This window comes from Melospiza georgiana, chromosome 10 (genome assembly GCF_028018845.1).
Source record: "Melospiza georgiana isolate bMelGeo1 chromosome 10, bMelGeo1.pri, whole genome shotgun sequence".
NCBI classification, from domain to species: Eukaryota; Metazoa; Chordata; class Aves; order Passeriformes; family Passerellidae; genus Melospiza; species Melospiza georgiana.
In genome coordinates, this window is record NC_080439.1 from 19,787,289 (window position 1) to 19,814,759 (window position 27,471).

At 45.7% G+C, this 27,471-nt stretch overlaps 2 protein-coding genes across 5 annotated transcripts; one reads left to right on the forward strand and one right to left on the reverse strand.

Moving 5' to 3' along the window:
* Positions 1–812: 812 nt before the first annotated feature.
* ANAPC13 (anaphase promoting complex subunit 13) lies at positions 813–4,405 on the reverse strand. Its single transcript, XM_058031346.1, has 3 exons — positions 4,321–4,405; positions 3,379–3,508; positions 813–1,266 (listed from the first exon to the last, which is right to left on the reverse strand). Exons 2-3 carry the CDS (start codon positions 3,475–3,477, stop codon positions 1,141–1,143), a joined length of 225 nt encoding a protein of 74 aa, XP_057887329.1. The 5' UTR covers positions 3,478–3,508; positions 4,321–4,405; the 3' UTR covers positions 813–1,140.
* On the forward strand, positions 4,384–26,008 carry CEP63 (centrosomal protein 63). 4 transcript variants are annotated; one of them, XM_058031343.1, is made up of 15 exons: positions 4,384–4,452; positions 7,021–7,155; positions 8,712–8,892; positions 10,084–10,179; positions 12,318–12,440; positions 13,271–13,384; positions 16,212–16,445; positions 16,639–16,784; positions 17,491–17,625; positions 18,387–18,501; positions 20,354–20,551; positions 20,735–20,821; positions 22,356–22,555; positions 23,075–23,363; positions 25,477–26,008. In XM_058031343.1, exons 2-15 carry the CDS (start codon positions 7,112–7,114, stop codon positions 25,633–25,635), a joined length of 2,121 nt encoding a protein of 706 aa, XP_057887326.1. In that variant the 5' UTR covers positions 4,384–4,452; positions 7,021–7,111; the 3' UTR covers positions 25,636–26,008. The 4 variants fall into 4 exon arrangements, with proteins under 4 accessions (XP_057887326.1, XP_057887325.1, XP_057887328.1 ...); XM_058031342.1 differs by lacking the exon at positions 4,384–4,452 and adding an exon at positions 4,464–4,600; XM_058031344.1 differs by lacking the exon at positions 4,384–4,452 and adding an exon at positions 5,370–5,892.
* Positions 26,009–27,471: the final 1,463 nt, after the last annotated feature.

Here is a 27,471-nt window from a genome sequence, read left to right on the forward strand (position 1 = left end):
TTATTTGAAAGTGATGATAAGCTCTGAAAAAAGACACCAGATAACATTTGTGGATCTGGAAGCTCCAGGACAGTGCTTCTTCTGCTGCACTGACAAAAGAATAACATTTAAACATTGTTTTCCTTCCAGCTCCTTTCTCACCTCTACCAATATTCCTAAATTCTGTCAAAATATTTTCCCTTAGCAAGAAGTTCTGCCAATGGTGAGATGGAGTTGGTCCAACAGTGAAACATGAAGAACAGAAGGCTTTTACCTGTTGCAAAAGGCATCTGAGAATCAGAGATAAAATAAGGTCCTTGAGGGCTTTGCCTTTATCTCAACACAAAAAGAGGTAACAATTTGTTGCCTGAAGCTAAGCCCTCCTCATTTCTTTTCCCCATCACTTTTTTAAAATTTTAATTTCCCATCTGAGGTTGCTCATCCGAGTGGCTCACACATCAAGAAGCCCTGCAGTGGGACAGGCAGGTTCTTCCTTGGAACTCTCAACCATCCCTTGGAAGATCATGATTTTGAGTAACCACCATTTCAGCACAGATTAGACTGTCTGTTCACTGTACACATTGGCAAACATTCCCAGGATTGTCAGCACTGGAAATGCTGTCCACCACCACCATCAGATCCTGAGAGCAGGAATTCAAGTGCTTACAGGTTACTCTCTGCTCTTGATTCTGCTGCCCAACCTTTCACATCTGCTCCACACATCCTGCCTCAGCCACACACTTGTTAAAGATGGCAGCAACTCACAGCTATTTGGGTTTTGTGCACTGAACTCTAGACAATAATCCCACTGTGAGCTTTGAAATCAATTGCAATTTGAGACAGTAAAAACTTTTTAATCATATGTTGAAAACATTTAAGATTGGAATTGGCACCAACTTAAGAACAAGTTAACAGAAAACATGAAATAATCTTATAAGCATGGAACATTTTGCACTTGGCTCTGAGATGTCAGAGCCTCTGCTATTTCACATTCAAGAAAGAAGCATTTCAAACTCTTCATTGTGAGCAGAACCACTGTTGGAATCTGAAAGTTTCCAGAATGTTGTTTCCTCCTTAGGGCAGCTTATGACAGCAACGGTCAGCCAAAAAGTATTTTTATGTTGCATTTATGCATCCACTGTGTGAAATCCCTCTGATTCACTAATTTCCCGTGGGTGGAACGTTTTCATGGAGATACTGGAGAGCCAAATCTGTCCACTTCATTTCTTGCTCTTTCACAGACTCAGTGGTGCCACCGTTGTCTTGCTCTGGTTCAGGGAGCTCATTCTGAGAACAAAGCACAGGTAGAATGCATTCCAGATGTAATACCCTTCCTGCAAGCAGCAGGTTGTTATGATTTGTATGGATAGATACAAACCCCCACAAACGAGACCAGAGGGTGCATCTGAACAATAAATATCATACATACTGATCCACTTAAAAATATTGCTGAGCCCCATCATGAACAGTATTCTTTTCATTTGAATGTGGTGCTTAATCTGAAAGGTAAATTGTTTTCCAGGACCCTGGGGCCTTGCTATACACTCAGACTGCACACACAGTGAGGGAGAATATACAGCAAATGCAAAGTAAGTAAATAACAGTACAATGCAATTATTCCATTGTTTGTTTGCAATGTGCTGCTTCTGCTGTTGCCAAGAATACAAATACTGCAGACAACTGGCTCTGTAAAATGTTACTTTCCTATGGCAGGTGAGAAGTCCTTCCTGTCTGCATGCTGGACTCAGGTGTATCTGTGCTGGATCAAGAGCAGAAGCCAGAACCTCCTGCCAGGTGTGCCACAGAGCTGCTCACAGCACAGTAAGGGGAAGGAAAGTTTAACTGAGATTTCATTTTCCTTCCTTTTATTATTTGTTCTCTGTCTTGCTGTACTGGTGTAGTCACACTGAGTGTGTGCTATTCTGCCAGATACCATTTGGGCAGGAATTCAGAGTTCTAGATCTCTGGAAATGCCAGCATGAGCTAAATAAAATGTTTCAGCTTTGAAAACAATGAATGATTCAAACCCATTTGAGTTCCCAGAAATGTCTTGAGTGAGCACTGGAGCAGACTCTCAGGACAGGCTCAAATACCACTTTCACAGCCATTCTGGTTGCTCCTTTGCAATGTCCTTGAGTAAGTCCCCTGTGAATCCATGCTGGTTTTCCTATGTGATCAGAACCAATCCCATCTCTGGGGATCTTTATATCCACAGCCAGGCCTTTCTTTCTATGGGTAGTTGGTGAGGCTTGCTTTTCTGAGGCTGTTGTCTGTATGTGACTGTAAGCCATCACAAGATGGCTCTAAGGGAACAAACAGTAATGTTTGAGGTAAGGTAATTGTCAACAAGGAACCTGTTTATGATACTCAGCTTGCCTAATAAAGGTTATCCCAAGCAAAGGAGGATTTGAGCTGTTTTAGCTGAGAATTATGCTTCTGCAAGATGCTTCCCTCAAGCCCAAATCTTGGCAGGAAAATGTGTGCTGGACATATGGATTTTGAGTTGGGCAGCTGCTCCTCGCTCTCTCTGAAAAGCCAGTGGTGGCAGGGCTAAAGCTTGAACCATGTCACAAATTTGGAAATATCTCTCTACTGAAAGAAACCAGCACCCCACAATCTCCATGGTTCCTTTATCTGTGCTAGCTGGGGCAAAGCTCGTGTACCAGAGAGAAAAAGGGGAGAGAAAGTGCTCAGCTATGTCTAAATTCCCTGGAAATTTCAAAATAGCCAAGGAAAGTGTCATTGTGGGAGATCTGAAGCTTCAGCTCTGGGCTCTGTAGGATCAGCAGTAGCTTTTCCCCTGCTGCTCCTCTCCAGCCTTGCAGCTGGATGAAAAGAGAGGTGCAATGCCTTGGGCACAGCACTGCAGGAAAGAGTCCTGCTGCACCTGCCAGTCCTTCACTGCTGTCCTGGAACTGCCAACAGCAACACTGTATCATGAAAGACTGCTTTGAAACATGTATGAAAATGTCTCAGCTTCTTTTAATGGCATTGCAGGAAGTGGAAATAAAGTGTAACCAAGACTGGAACTGTCAGTGTGAGACTGATGCTCTGCTCTCCAAACCAACCAGGAAAGTACCTCAAACACCAAGAACAAAAAAGGGATGCAGAGAGAAAGGATGATTCTAGTTCTCCCTGATGCTAAACCCAGGACAGTGCAATGGGAAGGGCACTACAGTTCTGAGAAGATTCAGCAACTGCTCAGGGGACAAGGGACAGAAGCATCCATGTCCTCATGCACTCAGGAATGACTGGCATAAAGGGCAAGGAAGGAATCAGACCCAGGAGCCTTTTGTACAGATTAGCTGCACCATGAGCAACACTGTGTGCCTTTTCTTGGAAGGGACTGTGATGAAAGCAGCAGCCTTAACTCAGATTGATAAGTAGCAGTTCACCTACCAGAGGGATGGCCACGTCCTCGTAGGGCAATTTATCTTCCCTCCACGCATCATCGATCAGATCCAGGATCCTGCCATCCCTCTGCACCTCGCTGTCCATCGTCACAGCATGGGGGGGAGAGCAGCTAAATCTGTGACACAAAGCAGATGCTGTTTTAACAATATCCCCAGCCAAGGAGCTGCAGTCTGGACTATGCTAAGTTTTGATGCAATCCATATGAAGTTTAAACTTAAAAGGAATACTTTGATTTCCCTAATCCACTCAAAAAGGGGTTATAACCACAGAGAACAACTTCATCTGAAAAGAACTCTATCAGAGTGAATTGCAGATTGATATGCATCAGAGATGAATTTATAAAACCGTGTGGTTATTATTGATTATATTTACACGTGTTTATATCTACTGACTGACTTTTAGACGTCTAATTTGAGTGAATCTGAGCACCTAGAACTGCCCAGGACCCTTTGCTGACTGCTGGCTTACAGCCCGTGACCAGTGCCGTGCCTTGCCGACTCCTTCACGTCTGGGAGAGTCTCAACAAAGGACTTGAAGGTACCCAGAATTCTGCCTCAACCTGAAGTCCGGGAAACCGGTGAAACAGAAGCAAAACGAGACCTATCTTTCACCCCCAGCTCCTACAATTACTCCAAAGTGTTTCATTGTACTCTGCCCTCCTGGAAGGGCCACCCCAGGCCCTCGCCCCGGTGTGATCCTGCGGGGCAGCAGCAGCAGGCGGCTCGATCCTGGCGGGTGTGATGGGAGAACTGACACTCGCCAGGCCTGGCACTCGCCGGCTGCCGGAGCCGCGATGGGGGCGGCGATGGGCACGGGGCTGAGCGCATCCCAGCCGCGGCGCGCTGCGATCCCTGCCTCTCCCGGCCACCGCGGCTCCGTGCCCGCCCGTGTCCCCCCGGTGTCCCCGCGCTCCCCGGCCCGCCCTACCATGCCCATCTGCGGGGCCGGCGCTGCGCAGGCGCTGCCCCAGCGCATGCTCAACGCTGCCGCCGCGGGGCCGGGCCGTGCCCGCCGCCAGGGTGGGAAAGGCGGGAAGGAGGAAGGGAAGGAAGCTAGGAGGTCAGGCAGGAAGGAAGGAAACAAGCAAGGAAGGGAGGAGGGCCGTCGGCCAGCCGGCCAGAGCTGGGGTGTCAGGCAGCCCGGAGCGGAGCTCGGCCGGGGGCTCGGGGCTGCTCTCGGGGCGCGGCGCTGGAAGGGCCCCGGGCAGGTGCGGGGCGGGCGCTGTGAGGGCTCGGCCGGGAGCGGCTCGGCACGGCGGGAGTGGGGAACGCCGGCCGGAGGCAGCTCCGGGGGCTGGGGCGGGGAGCACTGCCCGGGCACGCTGACCCCGGCCCCTTCACAGACGTAAGCTGCACAGGGCAGGCTTGGGTCGGACATCAGGAGGAATTCCTTCACAGAAGGGGTGATCTGGTATTGGACGCGGCACTCATTGCGCTGGGCTGGGTGACAAAGTGGGGATCGGTCACAGATTGGACCTGATGGTCTCAGAGCACTTATCCAAGCTCAGTGACTCTGGGATTCTTGCCCTGCGAGGGGCGGTTCGCTCCGGGCTCCTGCCGCAGGTGCCATTCCTGCCGCTGGCAAGTGGAGCTCGCCTGTGGTATTGCCTGTGGGAGGTTCCTGCTCCTGTTGTGTTCATTGGAAGCATGTTTCCAGCCGCGCTTGGAGATCGCATCTTTCTGTGTTTTTGAATACGAGCTAATCCCAGTCGTGTCTCATGGGCACTATTCCTAAGTCCTCCTGCGTATTGTAAAGTTCTCTCCACTTAACTCTGCTACAATTCTGCCTTGTGCTGGGATGTTAAACCTTGTTTATTTTTAAATGTGTTGTCTTGTTTTGGGCTTTTTTTTTTTTGTTGCTGTTTTTTTTTGCAAATACTTCAATTTTCTTCACTTTCAGAAGTGACCAGCTAGCTCTTCTTGCTTCAGCTCTAGTTAATGAAGGAGATTGTTTCATCTTGTGGGTCTTTACTCAGGTGCCTGTAACTTGCACATTGCAACTTGCAAACAGGAGAGGCCAAAATTTAATACTAAGTCAGCAAACCTTACCTAGCATAAAACTGGCTAGAGGTGTCTGAATTTAAGGCTTTTCCCCAAAATCTGGGTATTCCAGCAAAGTTAGCAAAGCTGGCAGGCTGTGAGGGTGGTAAGGCAGGGGCACAGAGCTGCCCCTTCCATGGAAGTGTCCAAGGCCAGGTGGGACAGGGCTTGGAGCAACCTGGGCTGGTGAAAGGTGCCCCTGCCCATGGCAGGGGTTTGGTATGACATGGCTTTAAGGTCCCTTCCAGCCCAAACTGTTCTGGAATTCTATGCTGTTGTCTCCTCATCTCTCTGCCCAGTGAAAATTGATTCTGTGTAGGTGTGATTAGAATGAAGGAGGAGAGCTGCTACTGTCTAATGTCTGCTGTTGCCACCTGGAGAGCTCTTGGAATGCTGTCAGCAGCTCAGGGGATCTGCTCATCTGCTCTTCTCAGCACCCTGCCCTCAGCAGAACCACGAGGTTGTTCTGCATACTGATTGAGTTTTGCTAAGCACAAACAGGACTAAAGACAGACAAAACACTGTCAGAATAGGGATAGGATTTTCTTCTGTGCATTTTTTATATGCTTGTGGTTTAAAACACAGCTCCCAAGGACAGCTTTTAATCCCTACATTGTGTTTTAAAGTGCTGTAGGAGCACGATAGAAGATTGTTCGGGAAAGAGAGCAAAGCTGACCCTGCATTTGTGAAAGTCTCCCTTGCTGTGACCTGCTCCCCTTTTGCTGATTGCTTAATAATGCCATATTAATCTTTGAGGAAAGATGGTGGAAGGATCCATCTTCAGTACTTGGAAAGTGTGTAGATTTTGGAAACAGAAGTTTGTGTTAATAGCTCTGGACAAGTTTAACCATTTTTGTGTTAGATGCAGTTTCATGAAGGAGGCATTGAAGTAAATTCCTGCTTCATGGCAACTTCTAATTCCCCATTTTTGATTTTAATGTAAACCCATCTCACTTTCACCAAGATGTGAAATTTATTTGAGTATGCATGTGTTTGTTACTTAAATGGTATAATTTATAACTGAAGCAATGTACTGCTACTGTAAAGCTGTCCAACTTATTTTCATAATTTAAGGCATAATTTAAGAGGAAATTTTAAGGAGTTTGTGTCTTCTTAACACAACCATATGAACAACCAGTGTGTTCTTAGGCTGGTGGTAACCTGGCATGGTCTCTTTAACTTAGTCTATAACAGAGGCCTGGAAAATATGTAATTTATGGATGAATTCTTACTGCTGCTCTCTGGTGTTTTCCAAGAGGTGGATCTGAGTCTGGCCCCTTTGGAGCCTGAATGTTCCTGTTTCTCCACAGACTGGTGCTCCCAGGAGATCCACCAGTTCCTCTGTGTTGAGTTCACACAAGTGCAGATTCTCATTGCTCCTCTCTGAATTTATTAGATCACAAGTTATATCACTGCAATTTGGTAGTGCTGGATGATAGCATTGACTATACTTTTTTGGTAGAAAAATCTGTTTTCCTCTATTTGGCTGTAAGTTCATGAAGGTGCCATTGTTTTCCTCACCTATAATTACATGCTCCTTGTATGTTTTTTGATTTCTCTGCTTTGTGTGCTTCCACTTTTCCTGCAGCTGGATGGAGAAGCAGCTTGGTTTGTGCATTGCCATGGGTGACCACTGCTTTCCTGTACTTCCCTAGTACTGAAGCCACCAGGATTCAGTGATGGAGGCTTTGCTGGAAGGAATGCAAAGAGGTGGGCGGGGAAGGTATGTATGCAACTGTACACAGCAGTCATTCCAAATGATTTAGGTATTAACCTTGCCTTTTACTCAGAATAAATCCTCTGGTGTAAGTGTGCAGTGGCCTTCAGCTGCTGCAGAAGTGAAGTCACTGGGAGAGCTGGCTCTGCACTAATCCCTGCTTATAGTCTTAATTGTCAGAATTTAGTTGTACATCTTCCTGAAACCTCAGCCTCTCTTTTCTCAGTTGTTATTATAAACTGTTCTTACTGTCCAACATCAGGAGCAGTAGTAAATAGAGTTGAGAATAAATATTTATTTTGTAACAGCCTTGCAAGGTTAATGAGATGTGACTTTGTTATCTGATTTCACTGAAAACATCTGATTATTTCCTGCTTGTGTTGAAACTGCAGAGTCCCACTCAGCTCTGAGTGAATCCATAATGCTCTGTCTGAGGTGAGAGTCTCTAGACTTTTCAATCCCCGAGAGAGACTGTAGTGACAATAACAGAACAAAATGCTTTATGTGTTAAACAACCGTGAAGCAAAAGTCACTGGTGCCATTTTCCTAGTCATCCTTGAGAATGTGACACAAATTTATTTGATACTGTATCTTCTGTAGAGAGCTGGTTGCAGAAATGGAGTTTAGAATTTGCTACATATTAGCAGATGCTGTGAAGGAAATGTTCCTGCTCTGCATAATAGCTGCTAATTTTTGGTTAACTCACAGGACAGGGTGAACTTCAAATGTGACTGATTTTGGCTCCTTTAAGAAGTATTTCTTTTCCTATAGAAAAAGTGCCAAGTAATGAAGTGTGCATATGCCCCGGGGGAACAGAGAAATTTCCATCCCTTAACCTATTGATTTCCATTTCTTTTCAGTTCTTCCCTTTGACAGGCAAATTAAAGGGGTAGAGATCATTATGGAGTTCACTACCCTCTAGGGCTATGTCTGGCAAACCTTAATATTGTCCCTGTCTTGGCAGCTGGGAAGTTTTAGAGGAGTTACTTGAATTGGCTTCAATAATTACTGCACCAAATTAGAAATCTGGGCATCGCTAGGGAGCTTGTGCTCCCCAATGGATTGTGAGGGTTTGATTCTTCATTATCATGTTGTCATCCAGCCCCCTCTGCTACAGGGTTTGTCTGCATTTGTGATAAACTTCTGTTTTTGGGAGCTCATACCTTGGCTGTAAGATTCCTCTGGTGACTGAAACCTGCTATAAAATGCCACTGCCTGGAGAGCAGTTAAGGCAATACAAAATATGAATTAAACACGCTTTGGTTTACTTACATCATGCCCAGTACCCAAGGCAAAAGGCTGAATGCCCAAGTGTGAAGTGATGTGGTTTAGTGAGAATGAATGGTATTGGGTAAAATGTTGGACTTGATGATCTTGAAGGTCTTTTCTGACCTTAATGATTCTGTGATTCTCTTCTGTGTGAGCTCATTTGAAGAGAGTTCAAAGCACTGTGTGTGCACAGTTGGTGCCTTGGTGCCAGTCAGTTCTGCTGCCTTTGTTGGTTTGGGACACTGGATGTGTTGGGTGGGACCTGCTTTAACTCCAGGCTCTCTCCCCTCCAGTGGTGGGTTCCTGACCTCCTGTGAGGCCGAGCTGCAGGAGCTGATGAAGCAGATCGACATCATGGTGGCTCACAAGAAATGCGAATGGGAAGGGCAGACACAGGCTTTGGAAGCTTGTCTCAGTGCTCGGGAGGAGGAACTTTCCTCTGCCAAGGCAGCTCTGCAGGAAAAACAAAAGGAGGTACCTTGGTTTCATTACTATTTTTTGGTTGGAGTCAGCAGTGTGTTTTACCTGTTAGAATCAGGAAATCAGGAATAGAATTTTTAAAGGACCTGTTGGAACAAGGTGTCTGGTTCATAACTCAATCCAAGGCAAGTGATCCACTCCCCTAGGGTTGGTGGAAGTCCACATGTTGAACTGTTAGAGTTATTAGAGAGAGCCCAGGGGCACTGGTTCTGGCTACAGCTGTAATGGACAGCCCAGCAACCTGCAGTCATTGGTAGACAAAACCCATTTCCTACTATATAAACTACACCAAGAAAACCATTTCCTACTATGAACTACACCAAGATATTGCTGGGAAACTCTCCATGGGCTTTTTTAAAGAGCTCTGGTTTTGTGATCTTTAAATGAAAGCCTGAGGGAAGTGCAAAAAAAAAAATTGTATTGGTGGAAAATTATTAGTAAGTGAAGTTTTTGTGCAGGATGTGGACCATAAGGTGCAGTTGAGCCACAGGATTTAATTTGCAAGAATGATGATTTTTATCATGTAAGTTATTGTTGTTATTATCAATTTTGTTTTCTCAAGACACTTGAAATGTCTCTTACCACCAAAAGCAAACATGGATTTCAGACTGAACTGTAAAGTATGTTTGAAATCACTGCTGGAGTATATTCATGCTTTTGGTTTAGTCATATGAATTTTCTGTGGGTTTTCTTTTAATTTTAATTTGTTGGCTTGTGACCACTCAGGTTGTGGTTGGGAGAAAAAAAAAGGGAGAAAAATGAGTCTCGGGAGCAGTTGAATCAATGTCAGGGGAGTCTTTTCTGTGAGCTTCAAAACCCCTTTTCTTACTTTCTCCTTGTTATTAGGAGTCTCTCCTTTCTCTGAGCATAGTAATATAATGACATGGCCAAATTTTCTCTTGGTAGATAGCGTGAAATCATAATGCATATTTGTGATGAGTTCATGAGAATACTGGATAGAAGTAGGCACACGCCAAATACGTCAGCTTTGTCCCCAGGAGTGAAATCCAGGAACTGGCTCAAAACAAGAGACCACAACAGAAACAGTTGTGGCCCAGCCTGCCAAAGATTTAGGCACAGCTTTCATCTGTTTCATAATGATGGGTCCCACTGAACTATCTATGTATCTACTGGCAATAAAGCCTACTTCTGTTGTATTTATTTGCTTTTTATCCCTTTGTTCAGGTTGGCATGCTGCGTCGCCAGGTTGAGGACGTGGAAAAATCCAAGCAGGACATGGTTAGAGAGTATGAACAACAGCTGAAGAAGTTCCAGGAGGAGGTGAGTTGCAAACAGAGAAGTTTGGTTTCTAGTTCCCAGTTGATGATGGATCAATTACTTTGTGTCATTGTTTTTGTTTCAATGCTGTAGTTTTAAAACTGCTCACTCTGTTAGTGTTTGTGTGCTTAGCAAAAAGAGCATTGAGCATAGATAAAGTGACATTTGTATGGCTCAATTGGCCTGTTTTTTGGGATTTGGAGGAACTTGGTGACAGACAGAGAACTGTTGGAGTAGAAATGTTTTTATATGTTGGACATCTGCAGAAGTTCACTGCAAGAATGTCCTGTGTTTGCCCATCCCAGTCACCACAGTGCTGGTTCTGGAGCTGCCACAGGTACAGGCAGCAGCAGTTTGCTCTTTCAGCATTTCTGAAATTCAGAAAGGGTGGAGATGTAACTGGCCTGGCTTGTGTGAGATCAGGAAATAACGGTGGTGTGTGGTCTCATCTTTTTGCCTTTGTTAACACTGATGACTTTAGCAGGGATTTTGTACTCTCAAGGAATATTAGTCTTAATACCTTTTATAAAAACCAAGTGTATGTAGAAAATGCTGTTTGACAGTAATATCAGAGCTTCCATCTCAAAGCCTCTTGCTCAGTGCAAGGTGATACCTGTCCTGCAGGTGGTACAACAGCATTCCAGATTTATGCCTGAACTCCTTGCCTGTCTGCACTTGCCAGTAGCAGGGAGTGAACTGGCATGAGCAGCTCATAGAGCACTGACCTGTTTTCTCTGGAGGGCTGGGCCTAGCTCCTGCTCACTGTAAGCCATAAGTGAAATTAATTTGGTAGTCTCTGCTCTGATGACAGAAGGCATCTTTTCTCATTTAAAAACACCTCACTATTCCATATGACTAACAGGCTTCATTCGCTGGCTGTTCTCACTGGAATTGTGGATAAGCTGCAGAGCAAAGCTGAGGTACATTGGCAGATCAGCCTAAATTGCTGTGGCTGAAATACAGCCTGTGTGTTTTGGCCTAAATTGCATTTTGTGGGTATTTTACCTACACGGTATTAATGCTGATGACATTGAGCTCCAATATTCCTCAGTCTTCTGTTCTTAGTACTGTTTGGGGAAATTATTTCTGTCTCTGTTTACCACCATTTCCAGTGCAATTACAGGTACAGTGTCTAACTTACTGAGACTGTGGAAAGAATAAACCTCTTATCTCCTGATATGTTTGGCAAAATATGTTGGTATTAACTCTAAGCCTGAACATCTGTCTGTTCCCACTGAACACACCAAACTACTGAATGCATCAGGTCTTGAATCAGATATTTTTTCTTCTCATGGTCCTTTTGTTCATCCATGGGCTTAGCTTTGTCAATCAGTAAAACAGCAGTGATGGCTTTTCAAATTCATGTGGCTATTTGGAAGCCTTTTATTTAATAGTTAAGTAGGGGGGAGCTCATCATATGAAAAATTCTCTGCAAGTTGCAAGTGATTATTTGCACGGAGGGTCATTTAAATGTCAAGAGTTTTTTCCTCATTCCTGCTTCTGATACAACTTCAGCATCCTAGCAGCAGGCGTAGGAGTGATATTTTCTGTTGGCATTCTCCACTCATTGTAAAATACACAGTGTATCTAAGCAGAAAATGACAGATGAAGTGGTGTTGATATTATGGGTAATGGCAATTCTCAAACCTTCCTTCTCCCACTAAGCAGGAGAGTTCCAGTTCCCACCTGAGCTGCACAAATGTGTTTTGATCACACAAGATTTACCCGTGTGTGGTGTGGTGGGTGTGCTCTTGTGGGTGAGCAGATCAGCCACAGGTGCTGCTGGCTCTTCCTGGGGCTGGGAACCACCTGTAGAGAGGGGGATGCTGAGTTCTTGCTGCATTGACAGCTGCCTGTGAACCTCCATCTGATCAATATTTCAGTCATGCTTTAATTATGGTTAGAGCAGCTTTTGTTAAAGCTGCTGATGTCATGACTTCAGTGGCATCTTGCTACTCTCATACAACTCGTGTGTTTTGCTGTGCTGTTGGAATAAAAGACTCATTATCCAAATAGAAGCCTTCACTTGGGAGCTGTGTGGCCTTGATGAGGGCATTGTTTGTGTGAACCACTTTCAAAGGGCTGTTTAATTCTTGCCTTGGGGCCTTGAGCAAAGCTCTCTCTTTCACTGTATCCTGCAGTTGTCCCGGCTGAGGAGGAGCTATGAGAAGCTGCAGAAGAAAAAAACAAGGAGCAGAGGAGAAGCTAACAAAGGACAAGAGGAGGACAAATTTGAATTGAGCCGACTGACCAGGAAGCTGGAGGTATGTGGTGAAAAAGCAAGTGCTGACCAGCTGATATGTATTAACTGCCTTACTGGGCTTCACTGGTGACTGAACTGTCCACTAGGAAGTGCACAGTGACTCCTGCTTAAGGAGCACTGCCCATCCACTCTCCAGGTGCAGCTCTTCTCAACTGCATGTGTGATAAAGGCAGTTTATCACATGTGCTGGGGCCTCTGACTGCACTGCATAAACTTTAATGCTGTTCTTACCCTTAGACTAAATAAAAAGAAGGAGGTACTGGAAGAGTAACTAATTATGTGAATGGAATGAATCCCAGTGTGGGGAGGTTGTATTCTCACTTCTTTGAGGAGGAGGGAGCTACATGTTAAACTTCTTCTCAACCCTGTCTCATCTTCTAATCTTTCTGCTCTGCTGAGCTCAACCCCACTCAGTTTTCTCCTCCTGAGAGATGTGGTAACAACACACATCTGACTGATGTAGTGCCCAATTTCTGGAGCAGAGATTAGCAGTCAAATTCTGTATTTAATTCTTGTCATCTTGGTGATTTCAATAGCAGCATGTTTTGGAAGCTAAAGCCAGTCTGAATTGTTAAATCCCTGACAGCAAAGCCATGAAATCAGCCATGAATGTTTTGGCACTTAACATTTGTGAGCTTTACCTCGGGTGGGGAGGGAGTGCAGCGAGCCCGGTGTGTGAGGGCTCTGCGCTGCTGAGCTGCTGCATCAGGTGACTGGCTAATGGTTTCCCTGCTGGGGAAGGGTGTGAGGATATGGTGGGGAGAGAAGGCAAACATGGATGTGAACTGGAGGGGGATGTACTGCTCCAAGCCACCCCTGCTGTCCTTGCAGGAGTTCCGGCAGAAATCGCTTGACTGGGAGCAGCAGCGCCTGCAGTACCAGCAGCAGGTGGCATCGCTGGAGGCGCAGCGCAAGGCTCTGGCAGAGCACTCCGAGCTCATGCAGGTACAATTAACATGTGCTGGAAGTTTCTGCTTTGTTTGTGGCAGGGAGGGAGAGGCTAATGAAATCTCTAGGCTCCCATCCAGTTCAGAGTGCCATTGAAGTGACTTTTAATGTTCTGGCGGAATAAGGTTTGCTTGTACGAGTGCTGTATGGAAAAAAGATCTGGAGTCTGTCATCAGAGATTAGATAAACCTTGTGCAGCTCTCCCTGCCATCACTCTAGTTAGCAGAGAAGAGAGTAGGATGCAGATTTCCCTGAGAGGCAGAGACCACAGCATATGACACTTTAAAATATGTTACATCATGTTGTCTTCTTGAAAGCTGTGTACTTGCCAGCAGGTAGATACTTACCTTGTGGGTCCAGCTCAGAGGGTACTGTTGGAACACAGTCTTCCCCTACAGCAGAGACTTCCATAAAATACTGAAGCAACAGCAGTTTTCAGCCCCCCACCCCTTTTTTTAGGTCTCTCAAAGGCAAGAAGTAGTGGGGCTGCTGTTCTGCAAAGCTGATGGCTCAGTGAATTAGTGGTGCTGCAGCAGAGCAAGATGAATTGACCTAGAGCACAGCTGTGAAGTCACACAGACACAATCACAGCAGACACTGATAAGAAGCTCTTGCTGGGGACTTTGCCTTAATGGGCTCCTGAGTTGCTCTTGAGTGGAAGCTCCTGCAAGGAGGGAGACTGTGATGACAGGATTGAAGCTGGCTCTGACAGGGGCTTTGTGAGAGGCTGACACCAGGAGATCTACAAATGCAGAGAGAGTCCTTGAGCAGAAGGTCTTGCTGCTCTGCTGTCTGTGTGTCGTTGATAGCTCAGTTGTTTGGGAACAGATGTGTCCTTGGAGCTCAGGCTGGGACACTGGGGCACAGAGGAACTTGTCTTACTGTGCAGCAGAAAACCAGGAGGCTGGGGAGGTTTTCCCAGAGCTGCATAGGTGCCTTAGGTGCACAGGTACTGTGAAAAGACTGCCTGAATCCTCAATTGCTTTGAAAAGCCCAGCCTGGAAGTGCTAAATTTTTTGCCTTGGATGTTTTTGTGCATTTTATGTGCTTAGTTGTCTTTCTAGCACAAGATCAAGCTGAGATCCATGACCATGGAGTACTTCCCCTCAGCTCTTCCAGAGCAGCTTAGGGAAGCCTGGAATTTTCCCCAGTACAGACCACCTTCTGGAACACCTGCAGCCTTTAAAGTCAGCTTTTCCTCAAAACCTGGAATTCTCTGCTGGCCTGGATATTGTGTGGCTGGAAATAAGAGACAGCTTAAATGTTTTCTTAACGCAGAAATAAATGTTCAGGCAGTCTGATACTCTGGCTTCTTGGGTAAAGAAAGGCTCTGCTTTAAACTCTTGGCCCTCTTGATTACCTTTTCTGTCATGACTGTTTTAATAATAATAAGGCTGTAATCAAAACTATACCATAGCCTTGCAAATGAGCAGTTCTTACAGTTTTTGTAAATCAAGGCATGTGATGCTTCTGAAGCTGGCAGGCATTGCTACTCTTTGAAACTGGGAGGATAGGACTGCTCAAATATTTTGTTTGAGCCTTTAAAAATTCAAAGATTTTGTACAATAAGGGACTACATGAAGTGAATGTTCCTAGAAGTTTATGTGAGAGCTGGCTTGTTAAATTTCACCAGCTAGCTGTGTGGAAAGAAATGCTATGAAATAAAGTACTGTGCCTATAAATTATAGAGCAGATATTGTCTGCTACTCATACATTCCTTGTAACTTTTTTGTCTGCCATTAGAACACTGAAAAATTCAAAATGAGCACTCCCCCAAGCTGCTGGAACCAGGTATTTACTGCAGAGAGCAAAGCAAATTGGCTGTTACAACTGATTTGTTTTGGGGCTATTTGGTGGTTGTGGCTTTGCAATTGTGCACCCTGAGCTGCTTTCTGTCCTGGTGTGGAATTAATGGTTGGGTAATCTCTGCCCTGTTTGGTTTACAAACTTTCTTACCTGCAGCCATTAGTCCTGGTCTAGCCTTGAGCTCATGAGCAAAAAATAGCAGGAGGCTTTTGCTTAGACAAATCATACTTGGGCAGCTGGAGTGATTTCAGATTCTCATTTTCCAGATTCTCTCTGAACTGCTTTTGGAACCAAATGTCTCTCTTTTTTCATTTTATTTTTTACTTCTTCTGTTTGCCTTGGGAAGTTTTATCCATCGTGTAACCCTGGAACAATACTCTCCCTAATTCCCTGGGAGGTATCGTTGAGAATGAGAATGTGGCTCATTACACAAGAAATCAGTAGCTGTGTTGACTTAGCTTTGGTAGAGTTTTGGTGGTTTTGCAGTTTAGCTCTAGCAGGTGCTTGCTGTTGCAGACACATTTTTAGTCTCATGTGGAAGGTGAGATAATATAGATGAGATATAAGAGATAATATAGATGTTAGAATTCACACCACCACAATCAGAAGCCAACTATTTCTTAATTATAATTAGTTCATCATAATACAATCTAAGTGTTTCTGGCCTGGCTGCACGGCTTGCCAGGCTCCTCACACAGTGGCTGTGAGCTCAGCAGCAATTCCGGGCAGCCAGTCTTTGTTTCTTTAGGACATCCTGAGGATGTGGCCTTGAAGGGTGGCATGGCAGTGCCATCCCTCTGATCCTTCTGCAGGCCCTGTGACTCCCTGTCCCATCCCCTCCATGTCTGAGGGCTCAGACACATTTTTAGTCTCATGTGGAGGGTGAGATAATATAGATGAGATATAAGAGATAATATAGATGTTAGAATTCACACCCCCACAATCAGAAGCCAACTATTTCTTAATTATAATTAGTTCATCATACATGAACTAATTATGATTAAGAAACATGTTGCAGACCCAGCTGGCCAGTCGGAAGCAGATGCTGGACTCGGTGGAGCTGGCGAGCCGCTCGGAAATCCAGCACTTGAGCAGCCGGCTGGAGAGGGCCAGGGACACCATCAGTGCCAACGAGCGCGAGGTGGAGAGGCTCAGCATGAGGGTGGATGGCCTCAGTGAGGACAACCGCATCATTCTGGAAGATCAGCACAGAGTTGAAGAGGAATTAAGGGAGTCCAAGACAATGTTAGAGGTCAGTGGTGGAGCTCTTGAGAAATGGGGTCTGAAGTGGTGGGTTCCTGATTGGCATCAAAATTGGCTTTGTAGGCATGTGCTGCTCTGCAGTATTTCAAAGGGTCCTAAAATATCCGATCTACCTCTCGTCACGTTGCAACTACCTGGTTTGGTCCATCTTGCAGCAGTCATTCCTTCTGCCTCCTGTGCAGGTGCTGCAGGATGAGAAGATGGAGCTGAAAGCCACCTTGCAGTCTCAAGAAGATTTCATTAACAGCTCGAAACTGCACCAGGAACAGTTACAGAAACAGCTGGACAGGATGACTGAAACTCTTCACACAAAAGAACTCCTCATCAGGTAGCATCTGTGCCTTGCTGGTACTTTGGCTCTTCAATCCAGATCCATGTTCCGGGTTCTCTCACTGAGGACAGTAGCAGCATTTTCATGCAGCTGGATCTGTATTGGTTGTATTTAACATAGTGCACTGCAGTTTATCACAAGCACTGTGCTGCCTTGCAGCATTTTTCAATTTGCATTGCTTTGGGAATTAGCACATAATCAGTGAAGAGCGTGGAGGGAGTCCACTTTCCTCAGCTGGGTTTCTGGAGGCAGTGCAGTGTTTTTGAGGGTGTCTCTTCCAGGCATTTTCAGCCAAGTGCTGGAGGCCTTTCAGGGTTTGATAACATGCTTATTAACCTAGGTGAAAGTTCTCACTGGTTGGGGCTTGGTGAGGTAACTACATCTGTGACAAAATCATGTTGACCTTCTGCCCTGGCAGTGTGCAGAGGCTGTTGGGTTCCGGTGTGTCAGGAGGTTTGGATGTTGGTCACCTACCAGGGAGGCCAACATCAATATAAAATGTAGTCTTTTTCAGTCAGCCTTAACTCAAGCAGGGACTGTCATCCAGCTGCTGTGTTTGCTTACTCACACTGCACACAGTGGTCACCTGCTTTTAGGTGCTGTGTATTTTTCAGAGAACTCCAGGAGAACAGCAGTTATGTTCCCTGTGCCAGTGAACTCAGACATGTTTCTGTGCTGGATTAAAGCTGCTGTTTCTGTGCAGGGCCTTGGAGGAGCGCTTGCAAGGGAAGCCATTGTCCTCTGCAGGGCTGGAGCTGGAGCAGGTGCTGCTGCAGCTGGATGTTGCCCAGAAGAAGGAACAGCACTTGCAGTCAGAGGTGTCTCGTCTTGAGAACAGGTAACCCTCTGCTTGCTCCCTCTGCAAGGGCAAGTAGTCCTGGATAATAACACAGCACCTAATTGTGTTCATCAAGTTAGCCAGTGATTTTTATAGGCTTGTTTTAAATATCAAAGGGCCAAAGAAACCAAGTGCTATTCATTTTGCAGGGTAATAGTGACTGCTTTGCTAATTGGTTGGCTGCCTTTCTCTGCACATGGTGGGTGTTCTCAGGGCTCCAGCTTGCTTAGGCTGAGCACCTTCACTCACAATAGGCTAAGGAGTCTTTGTTAGGCAGCTGGTAAGAAACAGATTGACCTTCCTGTGAAATGAGGGTTATAAACAAATCTGGCCAGAGAGACTGGGGACTCCCTGTCTCTAGAGGTGTTCAAGACCAGGCTGGATGGTCTAGTTGAAGGTGTCCCTGCCCATGGCAGGAGGTGGAATGAGTTGAGCTTAGGGTCCCTCCCAAGCCAAAGCATTTTGTGATTCTATGATTCCTCTCCAAGTCTGTGGTTTTCAGACTTGTGTTTACATATAAATTTTGTAATCTTAGTTTGTAAATAAACAAGTAAGAAACAGCTGTTATCTGTTAGATGAACTTCCTGATCTCTTGTGCAATGATTTTGGAATACAGACCCAGGGGATTGGTAAGGAACTTGTAGGCTGAGTTTAGTTTCTGTTGTAATGGACATAAAGGACTGCCTGGAAGATCAAAGTTTCTCTGACCATTTCCTCCTCCTTGGGTTATTCTAATCTATACTTTTGCATTTGGCACCCAGCCTGGTGTCTTCAAATGCCAGGTGTGTGCAGCTGAGCGAGGAGCTGGGGGAGAATATCAAAGAGCTGCAGTCCCTGGAAGAAGACCAGACTGAGTCAAGGGCAGAGATTAAAAAGGTGACTTGGCTTTGTTCATGGGGAGTGGGATGGCACTGGTGGGGTGAGCTGATCCCTGTGTGCCAGTGCCTCAGCAGTGGCACCAGGGCAGGGCTGCTGGCAGGCAGGGATCTGCTGCAGGTAAGGAGCACTCCTGGCAGAGGAAGGGTTGAGAGGACACCTGTCTGCAGGTGTCTGAAGCTGGCTCTGTGAGCATCTCCTGGGCCTCCCCCAGTACACCTGTACACTGTGGAGATACTTGAATTACTGCTGAAGGGGCAAATAGGCAAAATTATTAAGGTCTGGAATCATGAGTTTAAGCCTAATACAGGCTCCCAACAGGGTGAAGAGCAGAGAAGGAGTGAGTTTGCTGTAATGTGTCCTGTCACACTTGAGGCAGGACTTCAAATGTGTTCTGGTTCCTTTATGTGTTTCAGGCTGGGTATCTGGACATGAGGGCAGGGGCTGGGAGGAATGGAGCAGCTCACCTGCCACGAGGGGCTCACCCCAGAGCTCTGAGCACCCAAGGGGGGCAAGCCTTCCACTAGCTTGGCTCTTCATAATGGTCTGCATCAGCTCATGTCAGAGCTTTCACTGGAGCCTGGTAGAGTGGAAGCCTCATTGAACCTGAGTGAAAAACCTCACTTGTGTGGAAATCCTTCATCCTTTATTCTGAACATACAGAGGTGCAGATCTTGCCAGAGATGTGTGCTTGGTTACACATCTAAACAGCCACACAGTAAATGAATCTCCCACAGGCTGCTGGGGAGGAGGGAGAGATTTATGAAGGCTGTTTCTGTTTTATATACTTGGGAGGCATTGAGGTGACATAGAGATAAATCACCATGTGAACAGTATTTACATGGGTAGGCAGAGATCATCTGGTTCAATTTTCTAAAATGCTTGTAATTCTCAGAAAAATCCTGTGTGTTTGGGTGGTTTATATTTCTGACTAATGGAATGGAGTCCTGGGGAAGGAATTATGCTGCTGTTGTTCTGTCGTGCTACTGAATAAATATAAAGTGTGCCTACCAGCATATTGTATGTGGTGCAGGTCTGCCACCTCAAAAAGCATTGAATAAACCAAGATAAGGTATGGAAAAAGATGGCCATAAAGGATGGAGTGGTTTTTATACAAGCAACAGCTGAATGGAATAGGACTTAGCAAACTGGAAAAGAGATAAATGAGATTGAATGGACTGAAAATAAAATCATGCCTGACATGTGGAAAGTAAATAGGGAATGATTATTCTTTCATCATGCAGGGCCTAGTGGTCATCACACAGAGTTATGAAAACAAAGAGATGTATTTTTACCCTGTGCATAGCTGGCTGGTGGAAACTTGCCATGGGAAGCTTTAGTTGCTATGAGCTAACATTGATTCAACTCTAATATTGATTCAAAAGACTTAGGGCAAATTAATTCCTGGAAGAAAAAGACAGCTTGAGCTATTTAAAGTTACCATCTTTAAATTGTATCTTCAAATACCTCAGGAAGGCAGAGTGGCAAATTGCAGGATTATATTTTCCAAGAGTTAGTGTGCTTCCCCAGTCATGTTGAACCTTTGGCTCTCTGGCTTTGGCTACAGAGGTTGAATGATGAGCTGAAGAGGCTGTTGGTTTGATAAATTGTGGGTTTTCTCAAGTACCTCATGACATGAAACTTCTTTCCAGTTGGCAGTGTGTGGTGTGGGAAGGGATTAGGATGAGGTGGCTCTCAATCGGGAAGGACAAGCACGTGCAGAGGGTTTGTTACATGGAGCTTTTTTGTTTTCCAGGACTGGGATTTCACATTCCCATGTGCAGTACTTTTGCTTTTTTAGCTGAAACATGTTTTAAAAGCTCATGGGTGATGTGTGCATCTCTTCCTCCAGCTGAAAGACCAGCTCTCTCAGGCTGAACAAATGCACAGCAGTGAGCTGGAGAGGATGAAAAGGGAGATCTCCAGGCTGACCCAGGAGCTGCAGCAGCGAGACATCACCATTGCATCAGCAAGTGGCTCCACCTCAGACCTGGAGCAGCAGCTCAGAGCAGAGATTGAAAGGGCAGAGAGGAAAGCAGTGGAGCACAGGGTAAAAAAGGCACAAGACTCTTATGCTGTCTGTTTAAGGGATCTGAAGGCCTGGAACACCATCCTGGTTTTTAGCTACATTAGTAGTTTCTTTCTGTCTTTAGCCTCTGTACAAAAGCTGAGGGTGTTGTGGGCCTGCATTGTGTTCTTTTTCTGAGCTTGTTGTTTGCCTTTGTCTCTTCAGGTACTTCTGGTCCAGCTGGAAACCTTGAGGCTGGAAAACCGTCATCTCTCAGAGATTCTGGAAAAAACAGAGTGTGGTAAGCTGAAGGTATGAAGGTATTGAGGACCAGGAGCTGGAAAGGGGCTAGCCTTGTGTACCTGCCTGGGAATAGTCTGAGGCTTTGCCTAGGCCTCTCAATGGGGGACAGAGCGTAGTGAACTTTAAACCCAAGCTAAAGAGGCAATTTGAGAGGAAATAAGGAGCAGAAATATCAAGCATCTGCTCAGTCAGAGACTGGTAAGGAGAACTGCAGAAGCAGCCATAATTTCCATGTCTTCTCCACGGGCTTTGGCCCATGTATTTTAGTACATTTCATTACACTTCCATTTTAAGCCACCTTGACTCAAACCTTTGACTCTCACCCTGTGATGTCCTTTTGACCTGTCTGAGAGCTGTAACTGCTCTGGTCCTTGAAATGCTTGGGGTGAGAGGGTGTTCTCCCCTGGTGAGGAGCCTTTCAGCAGGGAGGAGCCTTTCACTGCTCCTTTCCATGAGTAGGATGCAGACTGGGAATATGGGCTGTATGTGTTGGGCAGTGCTCTTGGAAAGAGCCCTGTGGTGGGCTCCTGCAGCTGAACAAAACCTTCAAAACTCCTGAGGCAGAGGGGAGAAGAGGAGTCTGAATGGCAGAGGTGCAGCTTTGGCAGAAATAATTAGTTGACTCATTTGTGAAGGAAGAAGTGGCTGGTTTGCAAGCTCTGTCTCAACTTAAGCAGAATGGCTGCTTCCCTGTAGGGGGCAAGGGCTGGATTCAGACAGCTGAGAACCTCATGAGAATATGTCAGAGCTTTTATCGTGTTAGATGTGTGGGAGGCAAATACCTCTTAGTATTAGTTTGGGGTGATTGTCAAATGTGCCAAGTTCCTGGGAAAGTGCTGAACAGAAGCTTGTGGCTGGTGAGATGGATTAAAACCACAGCTTTCTGGAGGGCTGGTTTGAAACTGAAATAACCTAAGGCCCATTACTTTCTGCTTGAAAAGTGCCTGGTGGCTTTTGCCTGTGTGAATTCCCAAAAATGTGGCAGCAGTGTGAAAAGCAGGAAATCTTCCTTAAAAAAAAGCCCCACAGCCCCAAGACACAGGAGCTGGATCTTGGCTGGCAGTCCTAATGCACATTTGGAAAGGCCTTAGATACTGAGCTGATGAGAATTAATTAAGCATCTAAATTTAATAGAATTGGCAAAAAGCAAGTGGGAATGTCACAGGGGTAGAAGCAGTGGAAATTATACCCACCTGGCCTAGTAAACAGAAGATGATGGGAAGAAGCAAGTTGTTCAGAGTTTCAGAAAGGCCAGAGGCAGGTGTATCTGAACTATCCTAGGTCCATGTTTTCCTGTTTTAAAAAGAATCCAGTGGTGAGAGAGACTGACCATCCCAGGCAGATCAGCACAGAGAGTCTGGATGCAGGCCCAATAAGGCATATCTATAATTAATTTTCTCCTAGGAAAGTCTTGAAGGTTTTGCCAGTCAAAATGAAGTTAGGGGATATGCCTTAAGGAATCTCTTGCTGGCCTTTGCTCTGGATGTGACTGTGGTGTCTTGCAAACCAGAATTTCTGACTTCTGCCCTTGTCTGTCTGTTAGGGGGCTGATGGCAGCCTGAGAGCACTCAGGGAGGACTACACTGCTGAGCTCCAGAAATTGATAGCTGAGAACCAGCAGCTGCGGAAGGACCTGGCAGAGACCAGGGCGAAACTGGGAGTCACTGCACAGGAGTGCCCAGGTGAACCTGAGGGCAGGGCTCAGCAGGGGCAAGGCAGAGAGCCCAGGGATTTACAGCACAGGTGAGTGACCCCAGGGATGCTGCTTCCTCAGGATGAAGGAGAGCAGGGGGTGTGTGGGGTTTAGTGGCATGCTGGGTGTCTCTCCAGTGCATTGTGTTTCTGGGAGAACACAATGCTGGGAGTCTGCCTTTATGCCTTAAGCAGTGCAGTAGCTTTGAGTCCCAGCTGGTTTGTGTTCTGCAAAGCCAGCAGTGTTTGTCTTTTGTCTGCCTTTGCCTCTCTCTGGAGCAGCAGTCTGTGCTGTTTTTGGTGACAGGATTAGATGTGGCCCAGGCAGCTGTGTTCCTTTCTGTTGCTGTGCTAGGATGTGCAGGCTGTGGGTTTTGGTATCTACAGTAGCAGAAGAGAGAGAGAGAATTCCACAGGGACTGAATGTGTGTCTGGAAGTGCTATGGAAACAAGTCTGGATTGCCAGGGCTGTTAGTAACATCTATGTTAATTGTTGCCTCTTTGTGAGTTTTTGCTGGAGTTCAGCTGCTAAGAGACAAACTCAGTTCTGTGCTCAAACCTGTCTTCCAGGGAAGCACAGCACAAGCAGGATGAACACACAGAGAGGACACATCTCCAGCCTGACAGGACTGCTCAGCATCATCACAGGGACTCCCAAAGGTTTGGGGCTGCTGAAACAGGAACTGTGACCCCTGAGAGGGGTGAGCCACCCTCCCAGAACAGCAGCAAGAACTGCAGGGAGCCATGTGCCTGGCTGGGAATGGAGTCTGTGCTTCTTAGGGTGCATGAAAACAAAGATCTTGAAGATGAAGCATCTAAGCAGCCTGCCTTAAATCATCACAGAGAATCTCTGTTTTTGGTGAGCAGTGTACAGGAGCTACTTGCTGCTCAACAGCTGAAAATAGAGCTGGGTTCTTATCTGGCAAAGGGGATGGGCATTTGAATGCATGACCTAACTGCATATTGTGTGTGATCCTCTGAGTAAATCAAATGTTAAACAGGGAAGGAAAGCCACTGCTGGATGGGTAAGACTTGGCCAGGAACATCTACGTAGAGGCTCTTCAGAACCCCTTGGAGAAGAGCTTTGTGTTTGTGTGCTTGCTAAGTTAATTCCAGGAGCTCATGGTGCTGTACCTCAGTGTGTAGCAGGATCTGCTCCTGTTCCCTCAGAACTCTGCTTCAGCTTTTGGCTTGGGCCTGTAGTAGAGGCTCAGAGTGGATGTGGAGTGCTGAGTATGTCAGTATTTCACAGGCTCTGGGTGGCTGGTTGCTGCACATCTGTAAAGCACAGGGTGAGTTTTACCCCTTTTCAAACAGGCTGCAGCAGTCAGCACACTGAACTTAAAGCTGCTTATGCTTGCAGATGACAAAGCCTGAAATCCCTGCTTCACTGCACAAGGGGAGCCTGCTCTTTTTCCCACTTGCTGATGGTACTTTTTTCATCAGGAGCAGTGTTAGCACTTTCTCTGTCCTACCTCAGCTCAGTTGCTGAAGCACTTGACCAAGATATAGAAAATTTGCACTGAATCACTTCTTCCTGTCATGTTTAGGGAGGGGAGAATGCTGAGCACTGGTCCTTGCTCCAGATGTGTTGCCCTAGCAGTGTTCAGAGCAGTTTCTCCTCTGTTTTTGCTTTGGTAGCAGTGAAAACTATTAAACTATTGGCTATCTTTTTGTAGTGCAGAGAAGAGGCTCAAAGGCTAATGCACAGATAAGTGGAGGCTTGCCAGGTCTTTGATGAAGTTTATGACCAAGAACAGGTCTTGATTTTTCAAGACTAAAATAGCTTGTGCACATACCCAGAAAACAGTGTTGGGAACTTAGGGAACTGCAGTATTGTAAATGGAAACTCTTCAGGTTGCAAGACTGGACCCAAAGTGTGAACAGTTCACACTTCTGGGTATGAGAAGCTCTAGGGCTTGATGTTTAATAGAAGAGAATGGGCTGCTTTTTATTCTGAGAGGAAGAAATAAGATTTCTAAGGAAATGCAGATATTTCTCCGGGTGTTGACTGGGTCAGGCTCCGACGGGCTCAGTGTCTTTAAATCAATTCCTTTAGCACTAAGAGAGCAGAACTCTTATCAGTAGGCAGTAGTGGGGTGGGAGAGATTTTCTTGTTGTCTGTAGCCTTTTCTGTTTCCCTTTGTTCCTGGCTGTTGACAAGACCTGAAAACCACGAGACTCCAGGATTTGGAAATAACCAGTTCTTTTCTCTTGCCAAGACAGAGACAACTTATCTGTAATGGAAAGCAGCCCCTTAGTAACCTTAATAGTTCACGTGCCAGCCCCTGTGCACGAGGCTTCTCTTCATCAACTTGTACATTAAGCCTGGTTTACAGTGTTGTTTTTGTAAGTTAATAACTTGTGGGTAAGTGATGTGAGGAGCAGGAATAGTTGTTGACTGTAAAGGAAAGAATCTGGAGTAGTTTGTTGACCATTGCTGGCTGGACTGAAGTGCTGTTCTGTGAGCTGCAATGGGAGTTTGGCCTGTACTTGCCTGTGGGATTTTACCAGGAGCCTGTTACTTTGGGGAAGAAGAGGAGGTGTATGAAAGAAAGCAGAGATATTCCCAGTGGGGAATATGTGGTAAAAAAACCCAGTCTGGCAGTGCTTTCCCTTCCCTGGACCCAAACTCTGAGGGGCTCCCATTGGGATTTTTATGGAGACAAGGAGCAGAATGATATTGCACCAGCACCCAGGGCAAACTCCTTGATATTCTGTAGTGATCTTCTCTAGCTCTGATTTTTCAGTAGTGATTTTTTGGCAGTGTTGGCCTCGTGCAGCAATCATTGCTGGCTGTTGGGAGGGACGTGACCTGTGATACAAATGGGAGATCTGAGTGCTTAGTCTGCCCACTAAGATGGAAATGAGCCTCTAGGAGCATGTTCAGTGGTGTGCTTTGCAGATCATCGGTGTTTCTGGCCAAAACTTGGAATGAAGGAATGCCTGATAATCCCTTTGTTTCCCTTTAGTGCCCCTTGCCTACAGCTTCTGTGGGATCCATTGCTGCACGATACCTGGAAGATGAAGAAGTGAGATCCCAGCACATCCTGGAGTGCCTAAATGCTCACATTGAGGAACTGAAAAAAGAGAGTGCAAAGATAGTGAGACGATTTGAACACCATGAATAATGTTCCTTGTGGAGTTGGAATGCTGGTTTCCTATGTGCTTCCAAACTGTGAATGGGAAGGTGCCTGTATCCAGCTGGGATTGGAGCTTGAGTGAGAGGCCGTGTGTACCACTTGGAGCTGAATCAGCAGGATGGGAGTTGAGGAAAAGGAACTCCTGTCTCCCTGCTTGCTCTGATGAGGGGTGTTACACCACAAACATTTGAGTCAGCTTGCCATAGGTCAGAGACCTGCATCACAGCTATGTGCTCACTCACAAAGTTGATGGTATTTTTTAAAAGCAAAACATTTCCTAGTTTTTATGTATTTAAAGTATATTTTCTACGTGTAAAAGCATTGAAATAAATCAGAATGGCAAACACCTGTTTTCCTGTTTATACAAATACACAAAGTGACTCTTGTGCTTTATATTCCCTTCTCATCAGGAACTTGGATCAACACCTTTTCCATCACAGCATAGCTATGTTCTTCAAAGAACAGGGAATAAAATTCCTCTTTCCTTTAGGCTATCTGCATTTTTTCCAGTTAATTTGCCCTTAGTGGAATTTCTTAATATTTCCTGGTTCTTGTAGCTTCTGCCCTTTCCAATTTGTGTAGCATCTGGTGTCTTTATCTTGCTGTACAGGGTGCTCGAAGTACTGCAGAATAGCTGAGGAATGAGTGGCTGAATTCTGGATGTAGCTCTTGGAAAAGAGAAATAGGAATGAGAAATGACACTGGATAGGAGGAGAACCCACAAGCAGGTGAGGTTCATCCACATGTCATTGCAGCTGCCATGTGAGCTGGTGCCAGCCTGGGTTGAATCTGGACAGTCCAGTGGAGCTGCTGCATCAAAATACATCTGTGACCTCCTTTGGGGAAAATATTCAGTCTTTCCTCAAGGGAAGTAAGTTGTCAGTGAGTGAACAGGACTTCTTTCCTATGAACTTGTTTTCTATTGGAGTCTCTCTAGTTCTCCTGTGGCTGAGTCTTTATGGTCTTTGTGCAGGCAAACCTTGGGATGAGGACATTCCATGTCCATAAGTTTCCTGTTCCTTTCCAACAGCTTCACCTTGTCTTAGAGCAGTTTAACACTGTCAAGGAACAGGAATTCAAAAGCCACATGTACCCAGAGCCCAGCAATTGTGTCAGACAGGTGAGTTCAGCCAGGGGGTGCCTGGCTGCAGACTGGGGCTGCACTTGGGCATGCACCTCTGCATCCCAGAGTTTAGAAATGTTCCAATCCAAAAGTCCTTGTGTTTTGGCTTTCTTGTGGAGTTCCTTGCATGAGGATAAAATCTTCAAATGCTGGATTTGAATTCTCGTTGTGCAGCCTTGGTAATGAGGTGCTGAACTGCTCCCAGCTGGAGCAGGACTGTGATCATCCAGCACTGGCCTTGGATCCTCTGCAGACCTGTCCATGGGTGTTTTTGGAACATCTTCCCTGTCTGTCCAGATCTCAAGTAAGGACTTGTTGGGTGTGGGGCATTTTGATAAAATCTGAACAGCAGAATGCACCAAACTGTTTTCTCTTTGTAGATGAACCTATAGATACACTGAGTGTAAGATCTGCCAGAACCCTTAGGGATCCCTCACAGCCTTCAGTGAGGCCACTAATTTCATTTTTAAATTATACCTTGCAAGTAGTATTGTATTTCCTGATGATTTGTCAAATTAGTTACTGAGTGTTGCATCATGCTGTTGGTGTTTTCAGCAGTTAGGGAGACATTTTCCCTAGTTTCTGATGTGCTCTTCCATATTCCTTCAGAGATATTTGGCAGTTCATGTTGGCAGAAGGGAAGAGCAAGACTGAAGATGATCCATTTGTATAATTAGCAGCTATAATCCTACAGTTTTATC